At 43.9% G+C, this 27796-nt stretch overlaps 2 protein-coding genes across 2 annotated transcripts in view; both read right to left on the reverse strand.

Moving 5' to 3' along the window:
• LOC309370691 (cholesterol 24-hydroxylase-like) overlaps window positions 1-6386 on the reverse strand; it is a 28400-nt gene extending 22014 nt beyond the window's left edge. The window contains exon 1 of the mRNA XM_081912676.1: window positions 6199-6386. Coding sequence (XP_081768802.1) covers window positions 6199-6335 — 137 coding nt within the window. The 5' untranslated portion in view covers window positions 6336-6386. The remainder of the gene's footprint in view (window positions 1-6198) is intronic.
• A 3896-nt stretch (window positions 6387-10282) lies between these two features.
• LOC309370696 (cholesterol 24-hydroxylase-like) lies at window positions 10283-27554 on the reverse strand. The gene is made up of 15 exons (XM_081912697.1): window positions 27107-27554; window positions 25612-25689; window positions 24927-25008; window positions 23536-23609; window positions 22159-22245; window positions 19060-19198; window positions 18600-18710; window positions 17766-17922; window positions 17052-17114; window positions 16150-16222; window positions 14976-15060; window positions 13260-13370; window positions 12429-12517; window positions 11361-11427; window positions 10283-10568 (listed from the first exon to the last, which is right to left on the reverse strand). The coding sequence occupies exons 1-15, from the start codon at window positions 27241-27243 to the stop codon at window positions 10419-10421; spliced, it is 1503 nt and encodes a 500-aa protein (XP_081768823.1). The 5' UTR covers window positions 27244-27554; the 3' UTR covers window positions 10283-10418.
• Between the last annotated feature and the right edge of the window lie 242 nt (window positions 27555-27796).

Here is a 27796-nt window from a genome sequence, read left to right on the forward strand (position 1 = left end):
CAACACAAAAAATGAAGAAGATCAAAAACATCAAATTGAGAGGCCAAAAAGGAGCGCCGACCTGCTGGACTAAAAAAATGAATTTCCAGAAGCTCTTTAAGGTGCTGGAGAATACAACAACAAAGAACTCTGCTTCTACAACCCAAAAGAAAACCACAAACTCATGCATGCCAACAAAGCACTCTGAGGAAAAGCCCCACGGCTCAGCAGATCACACACCGCCCTCTGGTGGGGAAATAGGAAAACCAAAGGAAATTTCAGCTCCCAAGCAACCAACCCTTCTCTTGACATTGCAAATAAATCCTGTGTACCCTAATATAACAAAAAAGGATCAAGATAAAACAACACAGACTTGTTGGAAGCTAACGTTAAATAATCACAAACATGCCTTCACAATACTTCCCACAAATAGAGGACACCCATCATATGCTCAAAGAAAAGTAAATATTCCCGAAAAAATCGGAATAGTCACCAGGGGCCTCGTGACAGCAGAAAATATCATCAAGGTAAAATTCCTCCCTCATGATATGGCCCAAAATAGGGCTATAGTGACTTTTAAGGACGGGCTCTCAACTAAACAGACCCTTTCAAATAAAGGCAATTTCCTGAGGGCTGGCTTGCTTGTGCTCCGTTTCTTCGAAAACATCGAAGACCCTTTACCACTTCTAGGAGCACATAGGCCAGCCAGAACAAAAACCAAAACCAGCACTGCAGAATCCAACAGCGCCGGAAACGGTAAGCTGCTCTACCCAGAGGCTGGCAATCTTAAACAATCTGGCAGGCTGTACAAAACCCTCACCAAATAAGCTAGAAAAGGATTTCTCCTCAAAGGATGAACAACTCCTAACAACCTACCTCGAGCAGATCCTACTTTCCCAGGATGCACTAATTGAAAGACTTTCGACCATAAGGAAGTCCCTGCCACCTCTAGCCCCGCCTCCTCCCATGGAATTTAATCACATCAATTGCAAATCAAAGCCTTTAACCAACGAGGAATGGACAACTTGTCGATATCTGTCTCCAGAAGAAACGATCTCTCCTGCACCCCCTCCAATAGCCCAATTCAAAATGCAACAAGTTGAACTAGTGGTGCCAGCGCCAGGAATTGGCTCAATCTTCATGGACTGCCTGGGAATCCTAGAAGCTATTCATGCAGAGGAATGAAATAAGGTCAAATTAATACCCCCAAATTAGTCTTTCCCTCAAAAGGCTTCCCCATTCCTCCGCATCGCGGCTCAATCAAGCCAAATTCAAAGGACCTGAGTGTCAGCATCGCCCACGAGCCAGTGCACCAACTGGACTCATGCACCCCAACCCCGACTGAGCTAGGCGAGCTGGGTAGCACTGCCAGAGACCATCTTTCTCTCAGAAACAGGTCACAGTGCTGTGGACTCACAGCTTAGAGCTGAGAGCACCGGATTCACTGTCTCAATAATACAGTTGTTGCGCAGCAGAGTCTTGCAGAGTCTTGCAGAGTATAAACCACTCGGAGAGCAGCTCTGTAGAATATCTTCCTTTTATTCTGTAACTACAACTATGATACAAAACTATATACAGAGCTGAATATTCTAAACATAAATCAATGCTACACTGAGAGTCTGTAGCTGCTCTTAGCAGCAACCTTATCTCTAGACACGATCTCTAACACTCTCTCTCTCGCGGATACACTGACTGACTGACTCTCTAACTCACACACAGATGTGGTGCTGGGGCAGAATAAGTAGATAGCAGAACACGCCTCCTCCTCTCTGGAGAGTCAGCAGAGACCATCAGGAGATCATCAGGAGATTCTTGGGTATGGGAGGGGTGAAATCTCCTCACTGAGGAATCAGCAGCAGTAGAAAACAGCTATGAGTGCCTGGAATCTAAAAACCCAAGAATCAACTGCTGCCCTAAACATCATCTCCTGGAATGTTGCAGGCTGGTCCAGATGCCTCTCCCACTCTACAGACATTCCCTTCTAGCGTCAAAACTTTAACATCATCGCTCTCCATGAGACGTGGGCGGCTGAAAACCCATCATTGGAAGGATACTATACATATGCAGTGGGAGCGGTTGCAGGCAGAGGACCAGGGAGGCTCAAGGGGGGATTATGCATCCTAAATGCCACCTAAATGCCTAAATGCCACCTGTATTGAACTATCCCCCCTAGACCACCTAGCAATGGCCCTTCTCATATCCTGGGGAAACTGCAGTTTACTAATTATCAATGCTTATATCCCCCCAACAAGCAAAAAACCCCCGATATTGAGGGCATCTGGAATAGACTGGACTCTTACGTTAGGTTAGTGATAACAAACTATCCGGGAGCAAAGGTCCTGCTGGTGGGTGACCTAAACTCAAGGTTAGGTCCTGATGACATCAGTTTAGAAACCAAATACAGGCAAAAAATAGGGTACCCTGACGACTTTGGCCCGGAGGCTTTACAACTACCAAGGCAGTCAAAGGATCAACATTCAAATTTTGCTGGAGACTGCCTCCTCAAACTCTCTAGGCAGCTAAGTTTTCATATCCTAAATGGTTGCACCAGGGGTGACATCCCCGGGGAATATACATTCATGTCTGGGGTAAGATCCAGCACAATTGATTATATGTTGGTGGACAGCGAATTGCTAACAAAAATAGTGAATTTAAAAGTGCTCCCATTCATAGAGCGGGACCATTTCCCTTTTCACCTCCAGGTGTCTCCATTAAACGAGTCACCCTTCCTGAGAACAGTATACCCTGCAGAGATCACCGCATTAGAGCGACCTGGTTGCCGAGTCAAATGGACCCCTGCACTTGATTCCAAACTGAATCTAACCTCTGAAAAACTCTGTACAATTTTAACTGGCTTTGGGAATAATCCTAGGCCTGAGGACCCAGTTTCCAAGTATGAGAGCCTGCTCCAACAATTAAAACCTTATCTTTTTAAAACCACAGAGAAAAGGCCAACTAAACCAATAACATCAAATAAACCCTGGTTTGATTACACCTGCTTTGAGGCAAAGAAAGCCCTGCAAAATGCTTACGAAGCTGCCCTGACAGCCGAAAATTCTGTTAGACATCAAGCCTATCTTGCTGTCCGTGCCCTAAAAAAAGAGTATAAAGACCTAATACTCCACCAAAAGAATGCCTATACCAGAAAATGTTGGCTAGAATTAATTAGTGCGGCAAAAGATCAGACACTATTCTGGAAACTGGTAACTTCTGGCACCCATAAAGCTATTTCCCCCTTAACCTCACAAATTCCCCCTAGCCTGTGGGTCTCATTCTTCCAATCTTTGTACGAGGATGCTGAACCTCCACTATGGAATTATAATATAGAACAACTGGCTAAATGGCTGCCTGTTTCAGTAACTGAAGTGAAATCATATATAAACCAACTGAAAACGGCCAAAGTCCCAGACTCAGACGGCATTCCGCCAGAAATGATAAAAGTACAGGCGGATTGGTGGGCACCTTTCTTAGCCACCCTCTTCACCTACATAGATGACACTGGTAGCATCCCAAGGGAATGGGGAACAGCCATAATAGTTCCAATCTATAAAAAGGGCAACAGAGGGGACCCAGCGAATTATGGGCCGATTAGCCTATTAAGTGTGATCCGTAAACTCTACGCAAAGCACCTCCTTAATAAGTTTACAGAATGGCTAGAGAATGAAGATATCCTGGCAATAGAACAAGCGGGCTTCAGACCTGGAAGGTCCATGACAGATTACTGCCTAACGCTACAACATCTCATCGGCAAATACAAATCAGGAGAACAGGCCTCACTATACGCTGCCTTCGTTGACCTAAAAGCAGCCTTTGATACAGTCTCCAGAACCAGACTCTGGGACAGACTACAGGGTACCAATATAGATAGAAGGCTCCTGCTCTTAATTCAGGCACTGCACGCAAACACGGCTCTTAGAGTCAGGTGCAGTCACCTAGGACACCTAATGGACCCTATTAAAACCTTCAAAGGAGTCAGGCCCCTCTACTATTTAATTTCTATCTAAGTAACTTAGTATCTGCACTCAATGACTCAGAACTCCACCCGCCGAAGCTTGCAAATCGGCATATTTTGGTCCTGCTATATGCTGATGATGCGGTAATTCTATCTAGAACCCCCATTGGTCTCAAAAGAGTACTAAGAAAGCTCGCAGCATACTGTCAATCTGAATGTCTCAAAATCAACTATCAAAAGATACTCACCAAGATACTCACTTTTGGGGAAAAACCAAAGCTTAGAAGCTGGGAACTCCAAGGCCATAAATTAGAACAAGTAACAAACTACAAGTATCTAGGAATGGTGGTACAGGCCTCAGGAACCAACAAACTACACATAAACTCCATCGGGAGCTCAGCAGGAAAAAACTGCAAATTGTATTCTTAAATTCTTCAGAGCACAAGGGGGCTTCTTCGTCCCCGCAGCTCTAAAATTATACAAGGCCAAAACTTTGGCACAACTCCTGTATGGTTCCTTTTTGGGTCCGCCTTCCTCTGCTTTCTCCCCCCTTGAGAAAGTTCAAGCTAGACTTCTTAGAGCTCTCCTCCAAGTCCCCAGATGTGTCTCAAACGCATGGGTGAGATTGGAAACGGGGATGATGAGAGTGGAGGCTAGCATTTGATTAACATCAATTTACAAATGGCTGACATTGAATCTGCTCCCCCCGAGGGATAGCCCCACTGATCCTCTGCGATCAATTCCAGTCAGGCTGGCAGACTGCAGTTCTGAACACCCTCCAGAAACTGGGTTTTGCCCCTGAAGCCCTTCTAAGTCTGGGCTTGGGCCAGGCAAAAGCCACGGTCAGGCAAAGAATATTAGATACCGAGAGACAACAGGACTGTGCAAGGTGCCCCAACTGTAAAATTGGAGAAATTGAGGCAGCATACCTCTTCTTTCTCATATCTAGAAATGCAAGAAGGGCCTTTACACTCGCCAGAAGCGTGGCTCTTCCCTCACCGGTCCTGGATGGAGCCTTTAGTAAAGTCCCCTATGCCCAGAGACTTTGCACCTGTCCATTGGGAGAGACAGGATGTCCAGAACACTTGTTCTTTACATGCCCCTTTTACGAAGAGGCACACAGTAAGTTCATTGATCCCCTACTGGTGGGGCTCGCTGACCTCCCGCAAAAGCAAAAATTTGACCTTTTGCTGTTAAGGAAAGATAAGAAGAAGACCTGGATGGTCGCCAGATTCTGTGTACAGATCTGTAGGCGCAGACCATCGCCCAACTCAAAATAGTCCGGCATGAAAATCCCCAAACTCGGTTCCATGGGGGACTCTGAGTCAACTCCCGGGATAGTTTATTGTTGTACATTGTTTCTAAATTTATTGTTGTACATTGTTTTAATTGCCTGTTTTAACCATATTTGCACTCTAATGTTGAGAGTGTCCTCTATTTCAGAAGCTTCTACTCTGCAGCCTCTTATAGTTGTTTTAACTGCGAGTCTTTTAGTTCTTACGCTCTTACAGTTGTTTTAACTGCATGTTTTTATTTGTTTTTAGTTCTTATCTGTTTTAATTATCAGTTTTTATCCATCCATTATCCATGTTTAATCTTGTATTTTATTCAGATGTTTTATCCTATGCTTGTTTCTTTGTCCTTATTATCGGTTTTAAAAAATCCTAACTGCTATTTTATTTATATGTTGTTGTTTTTTATCCTGGTCTGTGACTGTAATAAAATTCATTCATTCAAACCAATCTCCAAGGAACATGCATTACCCATCCCAGAAATAACAGCCCATGACCCATCCCACTGCGACAAAGGGGACATCGTAAACTTGCATGCCTGTTCATTTTTAAAATTATTATTCCAGATACTACCAGTGGCGTAGAGTGGGGGGTGCAGGGGGGGCCGGCCGCACCGGGCGCAACATCTGGGGGTTAGGGTTAGGGGGCGCAAATCCACGGGTTAGGGGGCGCAAATCCATGGGTTAGGGGGCGCAAATTACTTGCCTTGCCCCGGGTGCTGACAACCCACGATACGCCACTGGGTGCTACAACCAGCAACACCAGGGTCAGGATGTTCTGCCACCTGAGGCGAAAAGCCCACCACCACCTCCTTCCTCCTGTGCAGGAATGCCCTGCCAACCCTGCCCCCTCCTCCTGTCAAAGTCTGTCCACAAGACACACATTTGTACATTACGATTCGGAGGTCCAAGAGAATTAGCAGCCCCCTCCCTGTGGCATCTCCCATTAAGTATCACAACCCCGCCAGCCTCTTACCTCACCCTTGGGGCGCCAGGGATATGATCATACTTCATGTGGATTGATTTTATGTAGCAGCAATAAAGGCCAAAAGCCAGAAGGGCCACCACGAGCAAAATGCGCAGCAAGCCCCAGATCACCTCTGGCGCATCCATGACAGCCAGGAGCTCAAGCCACAAAGCTGGAATGCCAAGCCTCCAAAGTTTGAATGATTCTGCCTTGGAGATTGGAGTCCTGGAGTTGTTGCTTTGGCAATAAATCCCTTTTGAGTTTGGGAGGAGCCAGGCTGGGATGCAGTAGGAGGAACCTTTACTTAAAGATACAGTCCCTGCAATCAGATTGAGTCAGAAGGACCAAATGATGGTCCATTCGGAAGACCAAAGGATTTAATTTTAGGAGTTGGTACAATGCCAAAGCACCCAGTCGGAACATAGAATCATAGAATAGGAAGGAACCCCACTTCAATGCAGGAATCTCAGCTAAAGCATCCATGACAGATGGCCCTCCAACCACTGCTTAGAAACCTCCAAGGAGGGAGACTGTTCCACTGCCGAACAGCTCTTACTGTCACAAAGTTTTTCTGAATGTTGAGTCAGAATCTCAGAGCCTCTTTCCCCAGCTCGGGCTGGCAGCAGCTCAGGCTCTTCCCTTTCTTGCTCTTCAAGACATGGCAACCCTACTTCAGTGCAGGAGAAAAGAAGCTTTCCCCCTCTTCCATGTGACAGCCCTTGAGATATTTGAAGATGGCAATCGTATCTCCTATCAGTCTGCTCTTATCCAGGCTAAACATACCCAGCTCCTTCAACCGTTCCTCATAAGGCTTGGCTTCCAGACCTTCCCTGCCTCCCCATGTGCAGTAGCCCCAACTGAGGAGGAGGAGGGGAGTGTGGAGGACAGTGGGGAAAGGGTGAGAGCAGCCCTGAGTGCCCGCCTTGCTTGGGAGCAGGTCCAAAGGAACTTATCTCCCCAGCCCAACCTCCCAAAGCAAGGGGGGAAATCCTCAACCAGGAATCTCCCTTTCTTTCCCTGCTAGAAGAAGAAGAATTTTAAGGGGGGGGAGAGTCTGCACCACCACCCTCTTCCCCCTGGGGGGAAAGAAAGAAAGAAAGAAAGAAAGAAAGAAAGAAAGAAAGAAAGAAAGAAAGAAAGAAAGAAAGAAAAAGAGAGAGAGAGAGAGAGAAAGCTGAAGTTGAAAAATGTGTCAACCAAGCCAATGAGGACTGAGTATCCACGTCTAGTCCAGTATCCTGTCTTGCAGGAGCCAACCAGATGCCCATGGGATTCCCGCAAACAGGTCTCTTCCCATCTATGGCTCTCAGCAACTGGTAGCCAACAAGGCATAATGCTTCCAACAGTAAAAGTAGGACATAGCCATAATTGGCTAGCAGCCACTGATGACCTTATCCTCCATGATATTGCCTAGTCCTCATTTAAAGCAATGCAGGTTGATGGCTGTTACTACCCCATGCCATAAAAACACTTATGTTTTCTTCATTCCCTTTTCCTGTCCAAAGGTGGGTCACTAAGAAATGATTAACCAGGTGCAATACAACCTCAACGGAAGGCAATCATGGTAATTGAGAATTAGAACAATACAGCTCAAAGGTCGAGCATAAAAGTAATTCTTCCCATCTCCTAAGTTTGCAATAGAATACAGCTACAAAGATAGGTGTGTGCTGTCTAACACGGATGAAGAAAACTCTCGTGATTCAATATGGTGTTCCCTTTCAAGTCTTCTTTTAACACAGCTGAAAGTAATAGCAAAAAGGACTCAGCCTACAGATTTCAACCTTGCTCTTCGCATCTCTGGCATGGTTTTGTTGTTGTTGTTGTTTAGTTGTTTAGTCATGTCCGACTCTTCGTGACCCCATGGACCAGAGCACGCCAGGCCCTCCTATCTTCCACTGCCTCTCGCAGTTTGGTCAAACTCATGCTGGTAGCTTCGAGAACACTGTCCAGCCATCTCGTCCTCTGTCGTCTCCTTCTCCTTGTGCCCTCCATCTTTCCCAGCATCAGGGTCTTTTCCAGGGAGTCTTCTCTTCTCATGAGGTGGCCAAAGTATTGGAGCCCTAGCTTCAGGATCTGTCCTTCCAGTGAGCACTCAGGGCTGATTTCCTTAAGAATGGAGAGGTTTGATCTTCTTGCAGTCCATGGAACTCTCGAGAGTCTCCTCCAGCACCATAATTCAAAAGCATCAATTCTTCGGCAATCAGCCTTCTTTATGGTCCTGCTCTCACTTCCATACATCACTACTGGGAAAACCATAGCTTTAACTTATACGAAGTTTTGTCGGCAAGGTGATGTCTCTGCCTTTTAAGATGCATTGGGGGTATATGGTGTTTTAAGGCAGGGACAGTACCTCTGATGGGGGACACATTGTGCTCCTTCTGAGGTAGTTTGTCCACCTTTGGTTTCCACCTGGCTCTCACCTGTGGCTTCTAGAAGCTGTCGGCATGCGACAGCAACCACACCCCAGAACAGCTTCAACTGGACAGCTAAACCAGGTGAGGGTAGCCAATAGGCCTTAAACCCTTGGTGAGTTAGGGACTTCCCCTGCATGTGAAGAGAGGCTCTGGCACATTGAGAGGATGAGACCAACAGTGGGTCCAACAGTTAAGAAGGTGGTTTCTGCACATGCTGTAGAGGGAAATAAGGGGCAGATGGGGCTTGGCAACCTGGGAAGGTAGCCTATCTAGGAGAAGGAAAACTCTGGTCTCCAACCTCCTGTGTTGCAGGATATCTTCGGGAGAGGAGAGGGCTAAGGAGTAAACCCAACACAAATCCAGAGTGGAGTCTTTACGGCAGTTGGGTGGCACCTTGTACACCTCCTTCCTGGCAACTCCTGCAGCCAAGCTAGTGCTAAGCCTGTTGCTCTGCTTCCCTTTGGACCACATCAGTGAGGCCAAGAGGGAGGTCATCTGAGCAGCCCAGGAACTCCGCACACACTGCCGAGGCTGCACCCCAGGGAGGTCACTTCAGTGACTTCTTGAGACAGGTGGATGTCTACAACAAACAAAGATGAATAGAATCCTAAGAAAGAACCTGTCACTTAGCTTGTTAAAGAAGGTTCCGTTGATGGAAGTTGTACCAATATGGGTGTTCACTTATCATTTGAAATATTTGTTCTAAATTACTACATCGAGTCGGGGAATTTATGTTGAGGACAACACAAGGCACCAGAAGTGAAATGAATTGCGTGAAGTACCATTAAATATTTGAGGGCTCCACATCTTTACCTCTCTCACCTAAGGCAGCTGAGGAATGGAAGAGGGAGACGTTTGAGTACAGTGAGAAGGGAGAACACTGACATACCCAATATTCTAGATCTGGGTGTTTCCACAGTTGCCTTTCTTTCTTTCTTTTGTGTTTCATTCACTGCTTTTTAAAGAGTACCCAACGCCTTGCCGTTATCCATTGTTTTCATTTTCTTTATTTTTCATTTAATAAAAAGTAACTGCATAACATTTTAAAAATCACTATGTGATACAGTGTACAGTATTAACAAACAAACAAAAATGCTACCTAAACCCCAATAAAATAGCAGTATATAAAAACCAGTAAGAGCAAATAAAAACAAGACAAACCAAAAAACCACATAGACAAAGTCCACTTTTATGGGTAAAGGAAAGCGTGGGCAGAAAGGTAAATCTTTACAAGACATCTGAAACAAGTGATGGTGGCTGCTTCATATATGTCAAAGGGGAGGTCAGTGCCATAGCTATTGGGGGGCAAGCCAGGTTTTTTGCCCCGGGTGAAAGCTCCAGAGGCATGGCATTGAGCATGGGTAGGCAAACTAAGGCCTGGGGGCCGGATCCGGCCCAATCGCCTTCTAAATCCAGCCTGCGGACAGTCCGGGAATCAACATGTTTTTACATGAGTAGAATATGTTCTTTTATTTAAAATGCATCTCTGGGTTATTTGTGGGGCATAGGAATTTGTTCTTTCCCCCCCAAATAAATAGTCTGCACCCCAAGGTCTGAGGGACAGTGGACCGGCCTCCTTGCTGACCCCTGGCACTGAGGCTCCCAGCCTGTGTGCATGGAAATGCACATGGGTTTGTGGGCGCCAAACTGGGTCTTTGACCTGGGTGAAATAAAGCCTATAGTTTTCAGAACTCTTTTATTATTTTCCCTTTTGCTATCGGTATATATCGAGATTAAAAGTAATTTCACACACACAAACACACTTTCACTGCGGCCCCACAGAAATTCTGAAACGCATTTCGCGATGTAGCACATTCAGTCATACTGATGGCGTAGTTTCAGTCTGCAGTCTATACCATCGTAAGGCCTCAGGGTGCCAGCATCCCGAACCCTGAAGCTCTGTGGCTGAACCAGCTGGAATTCAAACCTCTGCAGAAATTTGACCATGACTACTTTGGCCTCCATCTGTTACAAAAACAAAACGGTGAGTGGGTACGAAGCATACAGACATAAGAGCGCCAGCTGTAGAAAAAGGGCACAATCTCCAGCTAGTATATTGATAAAAGTGTGGTGGGTGGGTGCCAGCACAAAATGGCTGCCATAGGCAACAGAAAAAGCAGGTGCCAGTACTCCACACCAGTGACTGCTGTAACACACAGAAAACCAATCCTGGGCTGGATCTACAATGACCTGTTTAACGTTATTAGAACAATATTAGATATGTCGTTCTGGAAAATCACTGGGCATACTTTTTCATTAAAGTATTTTTACCTTGTTTGTCCCCACCCACCCACCTGTCAAAACGCTGTCTCCCTGTTGCTGGTTGCTCTGCATCACCCTCTGCTGTCACATTTAAATAACACATTATGAACGTTAAAGGGATGTGGGTGGTGCTGTGGTCTAAAGGCAGCCCTGTTTAGGGAAGCTTTTAATGTTTAATAGACCATTGTATTTTAATATTTTGTTGGAAGCTGCACAGAGTGGCTGGGGAAACCCAGCCAGATGGGTGGGGTATAAATAATAAATTATTATTATTATTGCATACCCCTTCCTTAACATTAAAAACCATGAATATAGATCAGTCCCTGGGATGTCTTGGACTCTGTGCAGTTGGAAAATCTGCTGCTATAAACCCTTGTTTTATCATACCCTACCATTTCTGTTATAAATTTAACACAGCCCCCCATATGCTGCAGACACTGGACAGATTGCATCAAATGCCTTAAATGCCCCTTTAAGAGTAATTGTCTTGCTTACCATTGCAAATTTCTGTCCGATACAGGAACGAGGACCCAAGGAAAATGGGAAATAGCAATAGTAATGCCTAAAATAATAATAATAATAATAATAATAATAAAAGAAAGTGGCTTAAAGTGGTTTTGTTGACATGTCCTGTGTAGTTGTTGGGATTCCTGCGTCTTTAATAGCAGCTTGGTCTGCAGAGATTAGGACAGAAAAATACTTATTTGTATGCTATATAGTGTTCCTTGTGCTAATTTCTCCAGATCTAGGTGCTGTTGAAGACTTCAGAGAAACCTCGACTTTTTATATCTGCTCACTTTGCAACTTTAATAAGAGTTGCACTAACTGGTATCTCTTAAGATATTGTGAAACTCATGGAGATGTCAGAAACATCTGACATTTAAATCTACATATTAAAGCCTTTGAGGTACTGTCAATAAATGCACACATGCCATACAAGTACAGATCATTTAAAGAAGCCTTAGGTCATGAACATTTCTGACATTTTCTACCAGGCCTCCTAAAATCCTAAGAATTACCAGTAAATGCCAGCATTCACCAGGATCCCAGTATTTACAATGAAATGCATTATCATTTATTTAATATATTAATAGACGGCTCTTTGCCAAACCCACAGGGCAATTTGCAATGCAGATAACATTAAAGCAAACAAAAAAATCTCCAAAAAAGCTAATTCTTAGGGTTTTAGGAGGCCTTGTAAGAAATGTCAGAAATGTTCATGACCTAAGGCTTCTGTACAGTGATCAGTAAGCCCTCCTTGCAGATCTCAAAGACTGGGTTGGCTGCTGCTAGCCTAGCTCTCATATAATACTAAGCCATGGTTTGTTTAACAAATCGTGAGATGATCATGAGTTGTTCTGCAGACAAACAAACCTTGGTTTGGTTAGTCTTCCAGTTGCTCTTGCCTTGAACCTTTGTAGCTTGGTAAGTAAGTAAGGTGGGTTAAAACAAAGCAGTTAAAACAAATTAAGATTTGTAAACCAACAACAAACCATTGCTTTAAATCTGGGTTTCTTAGTAGTAAACACACCATGGTAAAAATAAACAATATAGCACATTCACCTTGGCTGGTCTCTGTTAAAACGGTCAGGGTCAAAGACAAGTGGATCATGGAAAAATTTCCCCAGACGTCCCATGACATAGGTGCAGAACTGCAAAGAGGAGAGGCACACTTCAAAAAGAGGCAAATGCATAGCTGATTGCAATGCTTTCATTACATCCAGACATATTTCCCCAGGCATTCATCTTTTACGCAAGCCCATACTGCTCAAATCACATCCATGGCATTTGCTGAATGTGTTTTATCTTTCTTGAATCCTGGCAAAGACCCATTCATGCAGCTGGGATAGCCCACCGGAGCAAAAATGTCATCAATTGTTTCCCGAAAGTTCAGGTAGTGGGTGTTCATTGTATCATGGCAGGAACGCTATTCCACAAAACAAGGGTAGCCACAGGGAGAGGCCTGCTCTGAGTTACTGTGGAACAGGCTTCTGAGATCTTTGAAACATCATAGTATTATAGAGTTGGGAGAGACAATGAGGGTCATCCAGTCCAAATCCACTGTGATGCAGGAATCTTTTGCCCAATGTTGGGTTAAAATCCCTGACTATGAGATTAAGAGCCCCATGCTCTAACTTGCAGGAGAAGCTTTCCAGCAGACCACAGTGACTACAGTTAACACCCAACAAGTACAATACTCCTGTAACAGTTATTGCCTGACCATCACCATTCTACCGAGATATGACATGCATATATCCTAAGAATAAAATGGAACAACCAGTGTTGTTCTTTTAATACAGAGAAGGTATCAGTGATGCCATTAGACAGGTTTGGTATTGAAGGCCATTGTGTTCGAGATAACCACTCATAGCCATATCCATTCAACATACTCACAATCAGGGAGGTGTTTTCTGGAATTCTGATTCCTTCTATGACATTTTCCTTTCCCGACAAGCGCAGAGTGGCTGCAGCCGGCGGATACAACCGCAAGACTTCTTTGAGAACCTGAGAGGTTGAAAATTGATTTATATATTTATAAGACATACTTGTTGACCGCCGTTTTGTTTTGTTTTGTTTGGAAGTAGTTTACAAAACTTAAAATAAAAAAAATTGAAAAATTAACATGGATTACCAGATGACTAGGGACACAGGTGGCGCTGTGGGTTAAAGCCTCAGCGCCTAGGACTTGCTGATCGAAAGGTCGGCGGTTCGAATCCCTGCTGCGGGGTGCGCTCCCGCTGCTCGGTCCCAGCGCCTGCCAACCTAGCAGTTCGAAAGCACCTCCGAGTGCAAGTAGATAAATAGGGACCGCTTACCAGCGGGAAGGTAAACGGCGTTTCCGTGTGCAGCTCTGGCTCGCCAGAGCAGCGATGTCACGCTGGCCACGTGACCCGGAAGTGTCTCCGGACAGCGCTGGCCCCTGGCCTCTTAAGTGAGATGGGCGCACAACCCCAGAGTCTGTCAAGACTGGCCCGTACGGGCAGGGGTACCTTTACCTTTACCTTTACCAGATGACTACTATGGAACAATTTTTCTTAATTGTCTGCTTAACTATGTGGTGGCCAGACCCAGTGTGTATTTACCAGGGTTTGTCAAACTTGGGTATCCAGCTGTTTTTGGACTACAGTTTCCATCATCCCTAACCACTGGTTCTGCTAGTGAGGGATGATGGGAAACTGATTTAAACCATGTGCTAGACCTTGTTAATCATTTACGGTAATTAAGTCAAGCGTAAAAGCAGGTAATTTCCTTTTGAGTGTTAGCCTGGGGATGGGCCATTTAGGTGACACAAAGGATGAAGGGCAAATCTCATTTCCAGGTGTGTGGGTTTGGTCCTCAACGGAGGGTTTAGTTTAAAAGACAATGCCAGTATTTTAGGGGATGTTAGAGTTTAGAATGGCAGTAAGGAGTAAAGGAGCAGAGTTATAAGTGGTGTGCTGGTGAGAGAGTCAAATCATCATGCTGATCTCCGTTTTGAATCCAATGTTGTGACTAGGGCAGAAGCCAGAATCTCTTGGAATGTAATGCTGGAAATCCCTCCATGGTAGACTCAGGTTGTATATTTGTGTAAATAAACCATATATCATAATGACGCCACAGTTTCCGCTGTGCCTCATTGTCCAAAAGGAAACATAGACACTGGGTCAAAGAGCGCCTGCAACCCTTGGAATCTCACACTGATAACCAAGCTAGGAGTGGTGTGGAACAATATATGCATCTCAACTTTTCATCTCAGTCACACCTTGAATGTCATTTGAATGTCATTCAGCAACCTAACTGCCCAATTCTGCGCCAGTTCCCAGGCTAGCCTCAAGGGAAGCCCCACATAGCCACACTGAAAATTTTGACTAATAAGAGGTATCACATTGTGTTAACATTGCTGCTCAGATTTCACACAACAGTTACAGGTTCTTATTAGATTTCTCTGCAAGAATCCTGGAACATCTTCCTTACCATATTTGAGACATCTTTTGCTTAGAAAGATACCAAGAACTAGGCTTTAAGTTTCATTTGGAAACCAACTTGTTATTCTTTCCAGCTGCCCTAAGGCATAGCAAGGACTATGCGGAAGAGCTCTAGGTTATCTGTGGCTTTGTTATTCACTTGTACCTGTGATAAGTATTTGAGATTCCCAAGATCTTCATAGACAACGTCTCTGTTCATACCAATGACCTTGTCTACTTCCTCCTGAAGCCTAAGAAGGAAAAACAGGAGAATCTTTAGTCAAATAATGACCACTGATCATTTCTGCTAAAAGGTAAGATTTCTGTATTTGAAAAGATCAGGATTTATTGTCCTTACATTGGCAAAATGGTCAATGGTTCCACTGTGAATGGACTGATGGACTGAGGTCCAAGGGACTACACTTAAGGTGAAGACACGGCTTACATTTGTAGAGTGGTAGAGTCATTTTGGAAGAGCCCTTAGCAGATTCAGTAAAAACATACGTTTCACTCCCCGCTTGCAAGAGTTTAACTGGGGAAAGAATGGTCGCCAGGTAGACAGACAGACAGATACAGTAGTCTAAAAATGAACTGGACTGCTGCATAATATCGGCTATATCTTTTAAAAGAGACTACTCATATTTTCTTGCAATTGATATTATCAGCAGCTGTTCCTTTCTTACAAGGAAAATAGCTATCTGGAGGCAATAAACATTCATATAATCACGGGAATCGGATGGGCAAATGGTAACTGTGCTTTAAAAGATAAAAAACTACGCAACTTTTAGAAGATATCTGAAGGCAGCCCTGCATCGGGAAGTTTTTAATGTTTGACATATTATTTTTTTATATTTTGCTGGAAGCAGCCCAGAGTATCTGGGGATGGTGATTGTACTGTTTTGAGTATGCAAGGTCTTAGGGGTCATTTTTGTACAAATGGTCCCAACCATCTTTTGATACTTGCTCATATGGATAAAAGTTAGCATGGATAAAACAAAGCAATATCAGATGCAAAGTCAATAGCCATTCTCAAGACTGTAGTGTAAAGGCTGGGAAAAGGTATTACTGTGATTAATTGCAGATGACGATAACCATGACCTGGTCCATACATTCCAGGTGTCCATATGAACAAGTATTTAAACATGGCCAGGACTATTCCTATGTACAAAACAACAACAACAACAACAACATGGTGTGAACTATTCTCCTCTGCACAGCCCCACAAGTCAGAAACCTTTAAAAAAATAAAAACAAGACATTGCAATCTGCTGAAACTATAATCACAGACACGTTAAGGAAACAATGAAAAGGAGACGAAGTAGACAAGGCTGTTTACCTACTTTGCAACAATCTCAGGGTGCCGTCCCAACTCCATTATGGTGAATGACAACAGATTAGCAGTGGTTTCATGACCTGCAGGATAGAGAATCTAATTGGGTAGGGCAGGGAGATAGGAATAAAACTAAACATCACAATTTCAGAAACTTGAGTAGTTTGGTGTGGAAGTGTTCCTCGCTATTTACCTCTCAAGTCAGCTATCTTCTGGCTATGTTGTAGTTGGAATAAAATGCTACTCTTTTCTTAAGAGCTCAGTGCACTCTTTGAAACAGCTCTGCTTCTCATTTAAGCAATAAGGTAGGCGGCAGCATTGATGGTTGGGGTGGCTCTCCAGCTGTGGCCACCACCCTTCCCACCATGGGCGCACACATTCACTTAGCAAATAAATGCAAAGAGTTTTGATTCCTGCTCATCAGTTGATGAGCAGGGATTAAACCCTGCTGCCTTGCCTGCATGATCCTGTTCCTTGCTAGGAACAAGGTGCACAACCAGTGCAGGATGTAACAACTCTGTCCTCCCAGCCATCAGGTTATGTCACTAGTTAGGACAACTCATGGAGAGATGGGCGCTGTCTGGGCAAAATGGCTGCACAGGCCAAATTAGACCACTTGGTGTGTCAATATTGACCTGTAGACTGAAGGTTCCCCCATCTAGGGAAAGTAGCTGCTCAGTGTAATCCAGCTAGTTCAATTGGGCCCAAGTGAATGTTTTATGAACTGCTTTGTGTGTGATCTGTCTGAAAACGCAGCCCACAAATAGAGGGCCCACACTGCAGATGAAAAGGCAACTAATCGGCATATACATTGGTTGGACATGTAAAAAGCCCATTTCTGCCTGCAGAACTTGCTCGGTCCATGGGGGGGTGATTGTATATTTCATTTCAAAAAGCAAAACATCTACCAACCTGCAAAGAAGAAGTTGACAAAATTGTCCAGCAAATTTTCTTCGTCATAGTTCCCTTCCTGATCTGTCGAGACAGACAGTAAAGCACAAGGTTGAGACACCTCTTTGAAGGTGGGCAAATTCCAAGACATTCCAAAAATGCAATATAGATATTATGTAGATGGGGAGATGTGACCTCAATAGTCAAGCAAACGTCGCAGGAACCAAAAAAACACACCTAAAACAACAACAACAACCCCCCCACCTCATCAGAAATACCAGAATTATGCAATAAATAGTCCTGCTTATTAAGAACCACTATATCGAAGATCAAACCTATCCATTCTTAAGGAAATCAGCCCTGAGTGCTCACTGGAAGGACAGATCCTGAAGCTGAGGCTCCAATACTTTGGCCACCTCATGAGAAGAGAAGACTCCCTGGAAAAGACCCTGATGTTGGGAAAGATAGAGGGCCCAAGGAGAAGGGGACAACAGAGGACGAGATGGTTGGACAGTGTTCTCGAAGCTACCAGCATGAGTTTGACCAAACTGCGGGAGGCAGTGGAAGACAGGAGTGCCAGGCATGCTCTTGTCCATGGGGTCATGAAAAGTCGGACACGACTAAACAACAAACAAAAAAAATCTGGATCCCAATACCCTAGGGGCTACAGCAAAGCAACCCCAGAGCATTTCATAATTGGAACTGCTTAAGACTATCTTACATTGTGTATATTACCTTGCATTTTCAGTATCTGAGTGAGAATATCCAATGGGATCTCTTCTCCATTCTTCATGGCCTTCTGCCTCTGGTCAATGCACTCCTTTCCAGTATTTCGCAGCAACCTTACGCTTTCCTGAATCTCTTTAACTACTTTCCTGTTCCATGGCAAATACTGCACAAATAATAGGCATTGTCATGAGAATGCCAGCATAAAACATAAACACAGCACAGGAAGAGTTCAGGGATTTTATTTACATTAATAGAAAAATAAATTACATGGTTTTGTATGTATTTTGGCATTTTATGCATGATGCCTTGCTGCTATTTTTCTTAATTATAGTTTAGTAATGATTTATTGTAAGTGTTAAGATTGAATTTCTGGTTAATTATTATTTGCTGGTGTTCAATTTCGTTGTTTACTATTATGGGATTATTGAATATTACTTTATTTGATATAAGTTGCTTATTTTCAAAGTTATTTTTTTATTATGACTTCTTTGTATTGAATCAGCTTGTTAGATGGTGTGTGATCTCTGTTGAATATTTTGTTGCCTTCTCAGCTTGTAAACTGCCTTGTGTATAGCAATATAGAAAGGGGCTTTACAAATTAAAAGTGAAATGAAAAATTAAGAAGCAAAAGGAAGGTTTCATAGTGTTATCGTCCAAGATACTAGGGTCCCAATGTCACGGTCCCCATTTTGAGACTCCTGGAACTTACAACCACTCCTGCAAAAGAGGTCCAATCTCAGAATTTCACATTACCCCCTCCCCCCCCCATTCTGAATTAGCTTGGGAGGCAATAACTTCAGCATCGGACAGGGAGAGTGTTTGAGAAAAGCCTGCACTGACCTCAAAAAAAGGAATGCGGGAAGTGCTCAGTCCTTTTGTAACCATAAGCATAGCATGAGGGAAAGGAGTCTGGTCATCATGCAAGCTCTTCAATTCTAGGCCAAAAGCCACCTGATGAACATTAAGAAAAAATAGAAGGTTTGTCAAAGTTCTGAGTGTTACTTAGAGCTGTCAGTTCTCTTTCATGCCAACTGAGGCCGTTACATTCCCTGATTTTGCAGAAGAGACAGGTGGTTCCATTTGCTAAGAGGAGGGCCTCCAAAGTTCAGGTTTTGATCATTAATAACCTAAACAATCTGGGGCCAGGATATCCGAAGGATTCTCAGCCCTTTCCTCTTGCATTCCTTTATTAAACTTACGCTTTGCACTTTGTGTTTGGCTGTGGCCCAGTGTGTCGGCATCTGCGTTAAGAGGCGTCCCCTGCTCCTTAATGTAAATGAGAAATTCATCCGGCGAGTACCTTTGCAATGATGTCCAACGTCACGCGTCTCAGCAGGCTCATCACATCCACTCCATTTGCTCCAGTGCCTTTTTTCTCCAACACCTCCATAAGCTCTTCTGCTACTTCATTAAAAGTTCCCATCAACCCCATCAAGTAACTGGGCAATCAAAAAAGTGATACAAATGTCAATGAAACAAAAATATAATTGCAAGCTGGAGCCATCCATTGTGAACAAAATGCATGCACAAGTTTTCCCCAAGTATGCACATCCACATACCTTCCTACACACACACACACACACACACACACACACACGACACTTAGGAGTACAAGCACACACATGTTAACACACTGTACATTCTGTACAAAACAGATCTGGTGAAGGCAATATGAAGAAGGATATCCCTTAGCCCTCCCACCCATAGAACCCATAGAAGGGGGCCAAAGGGCCATCTAGTCCGACTACCTGCAAGGAAGGAATCTCAGTTAAAGCATCCATGACAGATGACCATCCAACCTCTGCTTTAAAACCCCCAAGGAAGGAGACTCCACCACCTCTCGTGGGTGTCTGTTCCACTGATTAACAGGTCTTACTGTTAGAAAGTTCTTCCTGATGTTTAGTTGGAATTGCCTTTCTTGTAACTTAAAGCCATTGGTTAAGGTCTTACCCTTCAGAGCAGGAGAATACAGTGGTACCTCAGGTTAAGTACTTAATTTGTTCTGGAGTTCTGTTCTTAACCAGAAACTGTTCTTAACCTGAAGTACCACTTTAGCTAATGGGGCCTCCTGCTGCTGCCGTGGCACCGGAGCCCGATTTCTGTTCTCATCCTGAAGCAAAGTTCTTAACCTGAAACACTATTTCTGGGTCTGTAACCTGAAGCGTATGTAACCCGAGGTACCACTGTGTATATACCGAGAGCAGTGCCCAATTTACGTATAAGCTAAACAAGCTATAACTTAGGACCTCACTCTCTTGGGGGCCCCAAAGAAATTTAAAGGGGAAAAAACTGGATGTACATTTCCAAAATATAAGATAAAAAACAAATAAAATAAAACCTACATACAGCAACAGTGTTTTGTGTTGTGTATGTTTCTATTTTGTTATTTGCAAATGGCTTTGGATACCTATTAGGTCCATAAATTACCATATAGCAAATATTCAACACAAAAAAACAGCGAAAATTTGTTGTTGACAAAGGACAGCTGGACATATAAAGGGCCCCATTACCTCCAGTAGCTTAGGGCCTCATCAAACCAAAATCCGGCCCTGACCGAAACACACATTCCTGAGCCTTTTCCCTGCCATTGATTTGTAGCTCATAGAGTTTTTCACAAGGGGGGTGGGAAGGAAAAAAATGACACTCCTCCATCGTCCTGAAACCATCCTACACCGTGCAATTAATTGCTAACGATCCTGACACTGAGACTAGTAAATCTGAGCACTTGAGAGATTTAGGGGCAGGGAAAGGAGAGAAGGTCTGGTGAGCCAGAAAGCGAAATTGTATCCTAATTCTTTCCTCTTGCCTGAAACTTCTCAATATAGCAGGGGGAAAGAGAACCTCTAATATCTCCACCAGACGTAATAAACTGAGGGGTGCTCAGGCAACTCAATTCCCTCCTCCTTTTTCACCAATCAGCGCTCAATAAATTTCATAAAATTATGGAATTGTAGAGTTGGAGTCATCTAATCAACCCCCTGCACTGCAGGAAATGCAATACAGGAAATGCATTTAATTGTTCCTAGAAACTCACTGGTACTTAATAAGCCATTTCTTGGTTTTATTTGTTTCTCAGTTAACAAAGTAATACATTCCTGAATTATCAAGGGAGTCTCACGTACATGCAGAATGTGCTACCTTTGTTTCAGTTGGCCCTCTCGCTTCCAGACTATAGCTATGAGTCCATCTGTGTTTGGCATTATGGGTAATTATGGTCACTTAATTTTAAGAAGTGTTTCAGACAGGGACTGTGCAGTGGTCCTGAGACAAGACTTCCAGGTTCAAGCTTCATACATGGAAACAAACAGAGAGACGATCAAGCAGAGACACAAAGGCTGCAAACAGAACGGCACAATCCATAATGTCTAAAGAGTTTAGAAGGCCCTCAGCACTTTCAGAAGAATTACAACAGCACTATCAACACATAGAGGCATGGACACAGAGGGTACTTTATTACAGTGTACATTTTGGAACTCCCTTCCATTACGGATTAGACAGGTGCTGCCCATATTGGCTTAAAGCGCATTTTAATGTGATATTTTTTTCCTCACAGTGCAGATTTGAAGTTGTTCTTAATAATGAAACAGCTTTACCGTGTAAAATAGTTTTAACTGCTTTTATACAACAAATTGTTGTGATTGTTTTTATGGTTAATTTGCTTTGAAATATTTCTTTGGACGCAATTCGTAAATGGAATGAAATAAATAAAGCTTATGAGGGGAGAATGTTCCAGGGAACCACCCTGCCAAGAGCATAGCTGTCAACGTTTCCCATTTTTTAAGGGAAATTCCCTTATTCCGAATAGGATTCCTTGCAAGAAAAGGGAAAAGAAAAGGGAAAGGGAAAAGAAAAGGGAAAAGTTGACAGCTATGGCTAAGAGGCTGCTCTTTCATAAAACTGTGCTATAACTCTTGCACATTAGCATGACACAGCATCAACTGAAATGATTTATCTCTGGAAAACATGCATTGGGGCTGTTTTTTCCCCTGACAGTCACTTGCGATAGATAGCCCTCGGGCTTTCAGTTACACCAACTTTAGAATGAAATTAATCCTGATCCACATAGTACATTCTACCGTTATTTTACACAAGTCAACAAACACAGTTTTTGGAGTGCCACCGTGACCACCTGCTGCTTTCCCCCCTCAGAACGGGCCCACCCTGCGCTGGGTTTGGATCCCAATCCTTTCTTACAAGGATCCTTTGTTACAAGGATGTAACAAAAAAAGTCTCTGGACATTGTCACAAGGAACAAAGGAACACTGAACCGAAGGGAAGATTTGCTTCTCACAGTAAACCCGTTCAGAATGGGCTGTACGTTTAGCAAGTCAGACTGAGGCCAACGGAATCTCCTGAAGAGAAACAGGCAGCCTATTTCAAAGAATTGTTTTTGCCTCACGTTGGCTTGAAGGCCGGGTCCATGATTCTCCTCTGGTTGTGCCAATGGTTGTAGTCAGGAACAGCTGACAAGCCCTGCCCTAGAAATCTGAAAAAGGCAGCAACAGAAAAATAGCATTATTTTATGCCTGGTTCAGAGGTCATGGTCCTCTCCCCCTCTGGGAATGCTCTAGTTTGCTTCTAAAGGCCATGGGGTTGTTTGTTTGTTTGTTTGTTTAACTTGGTTCTTTTTTTAAACATTTTTTTTAATACATTTCACTGATACAGTCATTTCAACATTTCAAAACTTGACTTCCTTCCCCCTCTTTCTGCGGTTCCTTAAATTTTTTATATCTGCTGCAGATCCAAATTACAGTGGTACCTCGGGTTAAGTACTTAATTCATTCCGGAGGTCCGTTCTTAACTTGAAACTGTTCTTAACCTGAAGCACCAATTTAGCTAATGGGGTCTCCTGCTGCCGCTGCGCCGTGACGGCACAATTTCTGTTCTCATCCTGGGGCCAAGTTCTTAACCCAAGGTACTATTTCTGGGTTAGCGGAGACTGCAACCTGAAGCGTCTGTAACCTGAAGCGTATGTAACCCGAGGTACCACTGTAACTTCTTCAAATACATACTCTTATGAAACTGCATGTTATTGCAATAAACCTGCCGAAGACTTTGTTTGCAATTTATCTGTAAATATTCAATAAACCATTTCCATTCTTTTATAAAAAGTTTGTTATCTTGATTTCTTATTCTTCCGGTAAGTTTTGCCATTTCTGCATATACCCATTCTTCTTTTGCTGGGTCTTTTTTTAAACTTGGTTCTGATAGCTATTCAAGGTGTGTATGAGGATGATAAACATGCCACAGGCTCATGCTGGCTTGCCTTCCCAATTCCTAGTAATTTTTATTGCAGCCTGATACAGTATCTGAATTAAGCAAGAGTGTTTCATGTTAACCTTGTGCTAGTAGCTTTGACTCACTTTTTGAAAACAGATAGCCTTGGCTGATTATTGCATTGTTTTACCCCATATGCTAAGGCGCTGTGGATTAAACCACAGAGCCTAGGACTTGCTGATCAGAAGGTTGGCGGTTCGAATCCCCGCGACGGGGTGAGCTCCCGTTGCTCGGTCCCTGCTCCTTCCAACCTAGCAGTTCGAAAGCATGTCAAAGTGCAAGTGGATAAATAAGTACTGCTCCGGCGGGAAGGTAAACGGCGTTTCCATGTGCTGCTCTGGTTCACCAGAAGCGGCTTAGTCATGCTGGCCACATGATCCGGAAGCTGCACGCAGGCTCCCTCGGCCAATAATCGAGATGAGTGCCGCAACCCCAGAGTTGGTCAGGACTGGACCTAATGGTCAGGGGTCCCTTTACCTTTACCCCATATGTTACTTACCTTACGCCATACATATCATGAAGACCACGGTATACCATGGGGTCCTTTGGGTATTCTGGTGATGTCAAGTACACCTAAGATGAAATCTGTTCAGTCAGTGTTCCAGTACGTACCTTTAATGTTATATAAAGTACTATCACACAGACAAAAAAACAATGGGAAAAGATATAAAGCTTTTCAAGGGGATATTTTAAAAAACAAACAATTAGTGTCAAGAATGCTAGCCTTTGGTTTAGCTTCAGTTTGAGACAGGGTTGATGCAATCCCATCTAGATTAGCTTTAAAATGGCCAAGCTATGGCTCTCCAGAGCTTGTTGGACTCCAGTTCCCATTAGCGCCAGCCAGCATGGCATTGTTTTCTCAGATACTACCATTTCAGAGAGAGGAATACACTTCCTATTTAGGTTACATGCAATATTATTGTATTGTACAGGTAGCAACCATTTTAGGCATGGGCAACTGGCATGCAACCGTTATGAATGGGTCCTTTTGGACCCGGAAGAGGGAGGAATGGGGACGGAATGAGACAGGCTTCTGTGTGCTTGGCCAATGCACACTTTGACCTGGAACACAACCCCCGCGGAAATAGGGGATTTGCTTGTATTGCATTGGGAAACACTTGCCTGCAAGCACTCCAATTGGAGAACAGCCTTTAACAAAGATATCATGGGCTTTGAAGACACTTGAATTCAGGATGCAAGGGAGAAACGCACTAAGAGGAAGGCACACTTGGCAAACCCTCACCGTAATCAACTCCCACCTGGAACCCAATGTCCCCACTGTGGAAGGACGTGTGGATCCAGAATTGGCCTCCACAGTCACTTATGGACTCATTGTTAATATTGTGTTTATGGAAGACAATCTTACGAGTGATCGCCAAAAATTGCATTTCATTAAAATATAAAATATTGTAGTTATTTTTAGGATAGTGAGGGCCTAAACTGGAAGCACTTTCTCTGAACTTAGTCAAAACATACCTATTCCTCTCCTGTGGAGACGTACTTGTAGATTGTTCTACAAGTTTAAAGCAGAAATTGTACACAGTTCTGACTAGCTGATGTCCCCCCACTCCACTCAGAAGAGCCAGCCACCCCTAGAATAATTTTGAATTGGATAAAAATGCTACTTTAAAAAATGAAAACACAATTAAAAGGGAAGAATGCATAAATGTTCGTGCTGTGCTTTAAAAACATTTTTTTTTTGCCTTTTTGAAAAAAAACAGTGGACAGCCTGACGGAAGCTTGTGAGGAACGGACAGTTCCAATACCCAAAATAGCATTTGATTTGCTCTTTTGCACATCTGCCGTTTCAGTTGTGAAAATGGGCTCCATTTTCTCTTTTTATATTATGTTCGCTTTCAGTCTTGGGAGAGATAATGTTTCATAGCATACCTTTACTCCTTCAGGGGCTGATACTAATAATGCAACTTTGTGAAAGGCATTTAAACGCAGGACTGGTCCATATTCCTCAGCCCTATGAAGACAAAAAGTGACCATTGAATAAGAACCCAGGGATGCGCTCCTGCTGCCGTCACCACCAGAGGAGAAAGGAGAAGCAGCTGCTGCTGCTTCCAGGTTCTAGCGAGATTGTGCAACAGAGGCTTCTTGCAAGAACCCAAGAGCCTCAGTTTTGCAACGCCAGTAAGAGAGGCTTTGGCTGGGGCAACAAGGGAATGTGGACATTGGGCAGTAGGCAGCTCATGCCTTCCCCTTTCACCTCAGACAGCAAAACTGAACAGTCCGTGGTCCACCCCTGAGCGTGTGAGTTGTCAGACTGTGTGCTACATGGTGTCTTATATGGTTTACCATGTACTTACGTATCTGTGCACAGCCAAGATGCAGACCCGCAAGCACTAATGAGAGGTTTAGCTTTTAACTAAAGGCTCAGGGGAGGACCCTGAATAGCAATTCTAGTGCATCTTTAAAAAGCACCCCCAAAAACAAACAGGAAATTGGAAACTAAAAAGAGGGACTGGAAAAATAAATCAGCCAGCAGTCTTAACTACGGTACATTGGTCTAGTAAATGCAGTGCCCAGCCTCTCATTTCGAGCTGTCTGAATACGCAAAATAACTTACCACTGCTTAAAGAGATCGTAATAATTTTCCTGCTTTTTAATCATTCCCCAAACGAGTGGCAGGTGACCGAAGAAAAAGCTGCAATGTTAAGATAAGTCAGGCATGACCTTAGGGGCTCCTTACAGTAGTCGAACACCAAGGTCAAAGTAAGCAGGAATTCCTATGCGACCTCAACAACCAATTTCGCAATAAAATGCATGTCTTATAACAAGGAACATAATGACCCAAGGGAAGCTATATACACACTGAGAAAGCCACAGTAAAGATATGTATCCCCAGGGGCCATCAAAACATCCACAAAAGAACATGTATCCCCAGAAACTATCAGAGACTCAAAATGCATGCACACAGGGGAGGGGGGGAATGAGGATGATATGTTTTTGATAAATTGTTATGTTGAAATTTCCAATAAAAACTATTTTTTAAAAAATGCATGCACACAGAGCATGAGGAGGAGGAATGGTGTGTTGTTTTTCCCCCCTCCTGTGTATTGCTGGGGTCATTCATGCATGGGCTGGAGAAGTTCTGTGTCAGCAATCCTTGCAACAAACCAGTATGATAGGCCAGGACTCTTATTCTTTTATTGCAAATACGGGGCTGAGCCTGACAGGATAGTGACTGGCCCAAAGGCGCCAGAACTTCCCAGCTTGTAGTTCACACCGTAAATCACTATGCTTCACTAGTGACTGTAGACAGGGAAACAGGGCCGGCCCTACCGTTAGGGTCACGGTCCACACCATGTGTTGAGCACATGTTGAAAGCACACGGCTTCCCCCAAAGACTTCTGGGAATGCACAGCTGCAATTCCCAGAATCCTTAACAAACTAGTTCCCATGATTCTTTAGGGAATGGAACATTGCTTTAAATGCATGGTGTGGATGCGGCCACAATCCTGGAGGTGGGAAAGCCAACCTAAATAGACCCGTTTCAACACATACACACACAACTAGCCTAATGAAAATCCATCATGTTCTGTAGCCAGATGTGTCAGCTGGCAAAGGAGGAAAATGTGGGGTGGGGAGAGTGGAATTGCCTACCTGAGGAACCCTAAATAAGGGCACTCTTGTTGACCATTGCCACGTTGGTTGGGACTGACAGCAGCCAATGTCCAATAACATATGAAAATTGGAAATTGCTTAGGGTCTTGGTAAAACACACATTGGTTTGTTTGTTTTTAATTTTATGCCCATTGTAGCAATTTAAACGCACTGTTTTTGGAAGTTGTACAACTTCCAACTGTACTTTTCTTGCTTCTTTTTACCGCTCATTTTATCGCATTGCAATTTGAAATGAAATTGTTATGCAACAAGAGAAATAAAAAGGAGCCCTAAAAGCATAGGTAGAAACCGGTATGATCATTTTAACGCAGCCACGCAAATGCAGACCACCTGAAGGAAGCCCACGGACCCCAATTGGGGGACTCCTCTAAGCAGCCCATCCCCCACAATGCGCCCTCTCTCCTCCCACCGAGCACCTCCTCCTGCCGGTCACTTACCTCGCCCTGGGGGGGCCGGGGATGTGGTCGTATTTCATGTGGACTGACTTGATGTAACAACAATAAAACACAAAGACAGCGAGGAGGGCCACGAGCAGAGGGTGCAGCAAGCCCCAGATCACCGCTAGAGCCCCCATGGCAGCCGGGCGGTTCCGAGAGCAGCCGCCTCAATACCGCCGTCTGATGGCCTCGCTCCTCTTTTGCTTTGGCAAGGAGAAGAGCCCTTCTGATGTGGGAGGGCGCACGCTGGAGCAGGAGGGTCCTTTGCGTAAAGAGGCCGCCCTAAATCACGAGAGGAAATCCTAAACGAGTTGCAGGACCGAATTCTCCATTCAGCAGTTTCCCGGGGCGTGGGGTTGGAAGCGCATCCTTCCTTCCACCTTGGCACCCGCCCTGTGGAACGCCCTCCCACCAGATGTCAAAGAGAAGAACAACTACCAGACTTTAAGAAGACATCTGAAGGCAGCCCTGTTTAGGGAACCCAGCCAGATGGGCGGGGTATAAATTATTATTATTATTATTATTATTATTATTATTATTATTATTATTATTGACTCTCAGTCCCAGTTCAGTCCGACGTGAGCACCACTTGCACAAAACTGACCGGGTTTTTATTTCTTTCCTAGGGGATCCTTGGAAAAGTGCTTCTCCAGCTGAGTTAGCAATTGCGCGCGGGCTGTATCTTTAAAG

This window comes from Podarcis melisellensis, assembly GCF_964234715.1.
Source record: "Podarcis melisellensis genome assembly, chromosome: 1".
Lineage (NCBI taxonomy): Eukaryota > Metazoa > Chordata > Lepidosauria > Squamata > Lacertidae > Podarcis > Podarcis melisellensis.